General features: G+C 36.1%; 1 protein-coding gene across 1 annotated transcript; it reads left to right on the top strand.

Moving 5' to 3' along the window:
• The first annotated feature begins 2048 nt into the window (after positions 1-2048).
• Positions 2049-5297, top strand: LOC125216059 (AT-hook motif nuclear-localized protein 5-like). The gene is made up of 5 exons (XM_089066322.1): positions 2049-3084; positions 3518-3585; positions 3726-3857; positions 4493-4654; positions 4744-5297. The coding sequence occupies exons 1-5, from the start codon at positions 2592-2594 to the stop codon at positions 4975-4977; spliced, it is 1089 nt and encodes a 362-aa protein (XP_088922448.1). The 5' UTR covers positions 2049-2591; the 3' UTR covers positions 4978-5297.
• The last annotated feature ends 1445 nt before the right edge of the window (positions 5298-6742 follow it).

The raw sequence follows: 6742 nt of genomic DNA, 5'->3' as shown, positions 1-6742 counted from the left end.
TAATAATCTGACAACTTTTAAATATAATAATTAAATTAACATAATGATTGTATTTTTCATAAATGTCAGTATATTAGTAGCACTTAAACTAAAACCAAATACGTAATGAGAATTCGGCCCACTATTATAAAGGACCACATTAATTTTACAGATCCACTATGAATTTCAATTGGGCCCAAATATTTTAAGAACCAAATATCACCCAAAAAAAGTCCAGCAGGTAATTAGGAACAGCCCAATTATTTTAATCTTACGTAATATGAACTCTATATGGCAATGATATTTCAATTATTATCTCAATATTAATTTATGCATGCATCGATTAAATTATTGTGCATTTTTTTTATAATGAGGTCAATTTGTATCATTTGATTCACATTCTTCTTCTATTTTCATAGTATTTGATAAAGTAATAGTTTCACTTTATTGCTAAGATTTTGGATCTGAACTTACAATATAATTTTCTAATTCAACTTATAATGATGTATTCATGTTTGAATGGGTCTTGTTAATCGACAAAGTCTCGACCCTTTACCATGGTTGTCTGACTTTCGAAAAGCAAAGTGATTATGACGTTAAATTAATCAAGAAAGTGTTGACTCACTCCAATTTCTTCACCAATACGCGTAATTTAGGGAACACTTACACTCGAGAAAATTATTAAAAAAATTTATTAATTACCAATATTATTTTCTTTTATTTTTAATTGTAAAATGTTTGTGAAATAATAGTACTAGTGTTAAAAGTTGGTGAATTTATTAAGGTGGTAATATCGGTCAAATTGGATGTTATGTGGGTCCCGAGCCGGTCAAAACGAGTTTTAAATGGGTTAGGATGATTTTGGTTTTAATGACATTTATTAAGTACTCCCTATCTAAAACAATGCACATATTAAACAAAAAGTCTTATTACTATTATAGGAGAATATTCTTTTAGGTTATTCGCAATGCGGCCGATAAATTGAGCCTATGATCGGCTCCCCCATCGGCCCCTCATTATGGGAGAGGAGCCGATCATCCACCTTCCCACCATCACCCCAAAGAGCCGTTGTATCGGCTTTGGCCAATCCCATAAGGCCTTTGATCGTCCATCCATTATGGAGAGGGTCGATGATCGGCCCTATCATCGTTTTTTTTTTTTTAACCTACATTTTTTCGCATTTTATTTGAGTGAACAATTAAAATTGAAATATAGTACAAATATTGATGATGTGGAAATGAAATGAAAAATGAGATAGACTCTTCCATTATAGAGAGATAGATTCTAAAAATAAGTGAAATAAGATGCTAACGAGGAAATAATAAAAAATAAGGTCATAGTGAATGCTCTTAGACGTAAAGTTTGACATGCAGTAGTCCAAACTTCTTAATGAAAGTAGTAGTAATATTTAAAGCATTTGATATATAAAGGTGATGAATTTACTCTAGGATCTAAGAAGTAAAAAATTATTTATGTTTTTAATCTAATCCAGATTTAATCCACCATAAATTAGTCAAACCGAGTTGAGTCAAATACTATATTTTTTACACGAAAAAACACTAGTTGTTAATTTAAAATTAAAACGTAGCAAAGTGAGAAATTAAATTATAAACTAAATCATGCATGCAGTGACATTACTACTCGCTTACTTAGTACTCTACTCCCTTATTCAAACAATAAGCAATTCGTATTGTCATCCCAATTTAAGTATCACATTTAAAATTTTTTGGCAAAAATTAAACATTTAAATCTCATTTATTTTATCCTTAGTTAATTCAATTTATACCTATCCATCTTATTATATCTCATGTAACTACTTAATTCAATACCCACTTAATGCACTAAATATCAATTTAAATCTGGTCAAAGACCAATGAGGAAGTAAAAAGAAATTATTGAATATACACTTGAGAGAGCACAGCACAGTTGCAACTTGTGTTTCATCTGATTAGGACATCTAGGTATGTAGGTGCACCCAACTGTACTCCATTGGAGTGTGAAGCCCCCTTCAATCCCTTTGAATTTCATTTCCTTTTAATTCAATTCTACACAACAAAAAAAGGGTGAGAGTCATAGTCCCTTTTAATTCAAAAGCTCAAATTTTTCTATTCATGTTCACTTTTGTCTTTACCCTCCTCCCTCCTCTTTCCCAAAACTTCTCTGCCCCTCTATCTTCTTCTCTTTCTCTTTCCCTTTCTTGCACATTCTAAATCTAGGGTTTCATTTATTGTTGTCTCCTCTTCTTTTATCAGTGGGGAATTCTGAGCTAAGTCATTTGAGTAGCTGGTGGACAGGGGATCTTCTCCACATTTTTCAGAATGAGCTTAGATGTGTGTTCTTGGCAGTCCATTTGTGTCAATTTTCAGTCTTTTGAGTTCCCTTTTCTTTCCATTACTGCAATTTTGTAGGTTGAGCCCAGTGTAGTTTCTGTTGGTTTGGTCCGTGACGACATTTTTTAGGTTTTATGTTACAATTATGTGTTGTAGTGCATGTTCCTCATTTGCAGTTAGGGTTTTGTGTTATTTCGTCGGTTTCAGATTTGTGGAGTTATTATATTAGGAGTGGTAGTGCTTTGACTGCGGATTTTGAATAATTTAGTTTGAATTTTGCTCATGGATGGGAGAGAAGGGATGGCATTGCAAGGGTCTGCACCATACTACCTTCATAGAGGGGGAATTGGTGGATCTGGTGGTTCAGGGCCTGGCCATACTGTTCATAGCGGTGGCGCCTCCCCTGTCCCGCAGCCTGGTGTAATGCACTCCTCCCCTGCTGTCAAGAATCTTGCAAACTCAAGCATTCAGATGCAGCCCAATGCAGGGAGTGCTGATGCTTCTGCGAGCAGTTCATCATTCCATGTTGAGAACCCATCTCAGAATTTCCCTCGCGGCAGAAGCATCATGGTTGCTTTGCCAGGTGGCGAGCCCGTGCAGAAGAAGAAGAGAGGTAGGCCGAGGAAGTATGCCCCGGATGGAGCTAACACAGGCTTAGGATTATCCCCTATGTCTGCACCTAAGCCTTCTTCCTCTTTGGTGGTCAGCCCTGCGGAAAAGGCGAGACGAGGCCGGCCTCCTGGCAGTGGATGGAAGCAGAAGCTTGCTCCCCTTGGTAATTTCTTGTTCTAGTTGATTACTTGTTCTATGGACTGTAGTTCTTTTCACATTTCCTTTTTTTATTGCAATCTATACAGAGATTAATGGTGTCATATGATTAGAAAGAGATGAAAAAACAGATACTATAGATTCAAGATTTAGGTTGTATTCCATGATTTTTGTGCAGTGTTACTTTCACTACCCAATTTAGATTCTTATCTGTGATCTACTAAAAGTGGCCCTAATAGGTGTACTGATCTCATGATCATGGTGCCTCATTCTTCACTATTTTTGCATTTCCATATATTGTTGATGATGCATTGATTACTACCCCTACTCCACGAGAAAACGTTGCTCCACTTTTGCCGGGATATCAATGTGAATTGTCGATTGTACCCCCCAGTCATCTAGATGGTATCTTGTTGAGCCTAAGGTTTTTCTTTGATTAGGTGAATGGATGAACAACTCAGCTGGATTAGCCTTTACACCTCATGTCCTGCATGTCGGCGTCGGTGAGGTATATTTCATCTCGAGTTACTGTAATCATTTCTGTTCTGGCCATTAACGAACTATGCTTTCGAGTTTCTGTACATCTTATGTTGTTTACCATATTAAGCATGTTGCAAGAGAATTACTATTGATTGCTCTCCCTAGCAGGATGTTGCAGAGAAAATTCTGGCATTTGCACAACAGCGGCCAAGAGCTCTATGCATTATGTCTGCAAACGGATCAGTTTCTGCAGTTACACTCCGCCAACCTACAACTTCTAATAGCACTGTTACTTATGAGGTTTTGAAGCACCTTTGATCTGTTCATTATTTACATTGAGTAATCTTGGCTAAAGAGATATCCACATCTAAATTCCTTGCCTTATGGTGTTATTGTTCTAGATGATGAATTACAGATATCACTCTAAATTCTTTTACATAGTAATGCTCTTAAAGTATCATATTTGATGATTAGCAGTTCAGAATTTACTACATCAGCGGTTCTTTAATAGCTGAATGATGTTACACCAAATTGTGTCCAATGGGAACTGATAGTTTTTCCTTCTGTTCAAACTTCAGCCTATGAAAGATATCATCGTTTTGCATGATTTATTTTTTTGCTGATTAACTATTCATGTTTTGTTAAATGTTGTATACGATTCTCAAGAGCCAATTGTATAAGCAACTTATTCAATAAACGTGCTCTGAGGATCATGCTTTTAAAAAAGTTAGCTTTTTTAAGCCATTATGACAATTGACTCACTCTATCTGGTGGCCTGATAGATATTGACCTGAATACTTTCCGAAATATCTTTGTCTTTCCTCGATCATCTTCATGAGCTTTTCTCAAGATTCCTGTTTTTCCCGCTCACACAAGATCTTTGCTTTAGGCAGCTTTGTCTGCAAGAAGCTAATTTGGCTTTTCATTTATGTCAGGGCCGTTTCGAGATACTTTGCTTATCAGGGTCCTACTTGGTTGCTGAAAACGGAGGTCCTCGCAATCGTACTGGTGGAATAAGCATATCAGTCTGCAGTCCTGACGGGCACATCATTGGGGGCGCGATAGGTGGTAGACTTGTGGCAGCGAACCCAGTACAGGTATAGTCCATGCAGTTCTTCCACTAGAAAATTCGCAACTCCTTTCTGCAATAAGCCCTGAGTTAACTTGTCGGGAATCGTCTGTGCAGGTTGTTGCATGCAGTTTTGTTTATGGTGGTACTAAGCTAAAGGGCAAGGTTGAGCCAGCTGCTGAAGATGAAAAACATCTGCCTGAGAAACCTGCAGAAAAGTCGTTGACCCCAATAACTGCAGCTGCTACTCAAAGCTATACACCTAACACTGGAACAACAAGTATTTGGCCGCCAGTTGCTCGGGCGGAAGTAAAAAATCCCCAGACGGATATTGACCTGATGCGTGGATGAGAGGGACAGCAATAAGCACATGTAAGTTTTTTTGTATATATGTGTTGTTGTAAATGAAGCGCGCCAGGCAGCTAGTTTCGTGCTAACAAGTTCATCCTTTGTAGTATTATCTTTAGGATTTAGTAGAATTATGGATGGAGAATTTGGAAGTGAGAAAAAGAGAAAGGGTGGATTGACATCTTTATAGGTTGTGTTGTTTTTCCTAGTAAAATTGGTGGGGTTTGTTTCTTGTTGTGGCCATTGTTGTAGCTATAAACCTAACTTGAATTGTAAAACCTTTTGACAGCCTTGGAATTCCAGCTTTGGCATTGCATCTCTAACACTCTCACTGTGTGTTTTGTTGAGTTTGCTGTAAATAATCTGCCTTTGGATTAAATTTGTGCTCTAATTGTTTTTAGGATATTTTGTGGTTTAGAAGAAAATCCAATATATTGGAATGATAATTACTCACTTGGAGTTTCATTTTTTTAGATAATCTGAGGGCAAAACCCTCAAATTTATTTTATGCAGTAGTACTACTATATCTTAAAAGAAACTCAAATTCGTGAAATTTTATATTCAACAAGTCTCGAACTTTGGTACAAAATCCATGTTTTCTTTGTTAGAAACATTTTTCTGAATGAATTATAGTTTAATTAATGTTATTTTTTGGGATAATCATGTTGTGCCCAACCTTGACATTTTCAGTTAAAAATCTGTAATTATGGTAAAAGTCCTATTTATATCTACTTGTTAGCAACATTTTCTTTGAAACACAGTAAGTCGAGATATGAAATATTATGATTAATCCCAAAATTACACCTCAATCAAACTATACTCCACAATATTATGTAACAATTCAACAAGTTAACTTATCATTCTGTCTTCAAATTATGTTAAGCACGAGCACGACATAAATCAAATTTTTCCAAAATTGCGATTTTTGTTATTTACTTATTCAAATGGAGTATATGAATTATCCTATTCGAAATGATCAATTTTCATAAGATCTACTCGACACTTATTCATGCAGTCCAAGAAATCCTTCTTTGATAAAAGCAGAGCATCATACAATTCTGACCTTATTCATATAACATGATACATGTAGTAAGTTAAACATCTTACAAACTTATTAATACAAATGATATACATATTGAAAATGTTGAAGCTTTTTTCAGACAAAATCACATATGAAAACTCATAGGATACAAAAGAATGATTTCAGTCCACTGAAAGAACTTGTATATCGAGGCAGCATTGCAACAGTTCACTTCCACCTTCATCGATACAAAAGAATGATTTCAGTCCCACTGAAAGAACTAGTCGAGTGGTACAAACGAATATCATGTTATCAACAGTCTCCGAGCAGGGATGCATATAATCTGCACAGTCCTTGCAAATCGTACTCTTGAACATGTATGGATACGTTCATTGATGAACTTTACCTTGTCGAACATGGGATACTCAGCCTTGAAACGAGTGCAGACAAATTCCTGAATTTCTTCATTAGTACCAGGCTCTTGTGAGCCAAACTGATTGCATGGAAATGCCAGTATCTCCGATCCTGAGCATCAAGCAGATAACACGTAAAACACCCCATCATACTCAGAAAATCAACAAAACCGTTTCTCACTTCATAACCAGACATGAATCTTAGATCACTAAGCAAAGCATACCATTGTGATGCACCTTGCCCTTGTATGTATATAGATTGATATCATCGCCTTTAGCATCCTAAAACCATCAAGTTTATACAATAATACATCACCAAAATAACTTTTTCCCC

Source organism: Salvia hispanica, chromosome 3 (genome assembly GCF_029641045.1).
Source record: "Salvia hispanica isolate PSC_SH4W2 chromosome 3, Shi_PSC_v1, whole genome shotgun sequence".
Taxonomy (NCBI): domain Eukaryota; kingdom Viridiplantae; phylum Streptophyta; class Magnoliopsida; order Lamiales; family Lamiaceae; genus Salvia; species Salvia hispanica.
Note: the sequence above shows the minus strand (reverse complement) of the source record. Positions and strands in the feature narration are given on the sequence as shown.

Excerpts from the sequence above, each read along its gene's own strand:
- LOC125216059 (XM_089066322.1), top strand. The coding sequence starts at position 2,592 with ATGGATGGGAGAGAAGGGATGGCATTGCAAGGGTCTGCACCATACTAC. Across the intron at positions 3,586-3,725 it reads TGCATGTCGGCGTCGGTGAG|GATGTTGCAGAGAAAATTCT; the intron begins GTATATTTCATC and ends TCTCCCTAGCAG. Across the intron at positions 3,858-4,492 it reads ATAGCACTGTTACTTATGAG|GGCCGTTTCGAGATACTTTG; the intron begins GTTTTGAAGCAC and ends CATTTATGTCAG.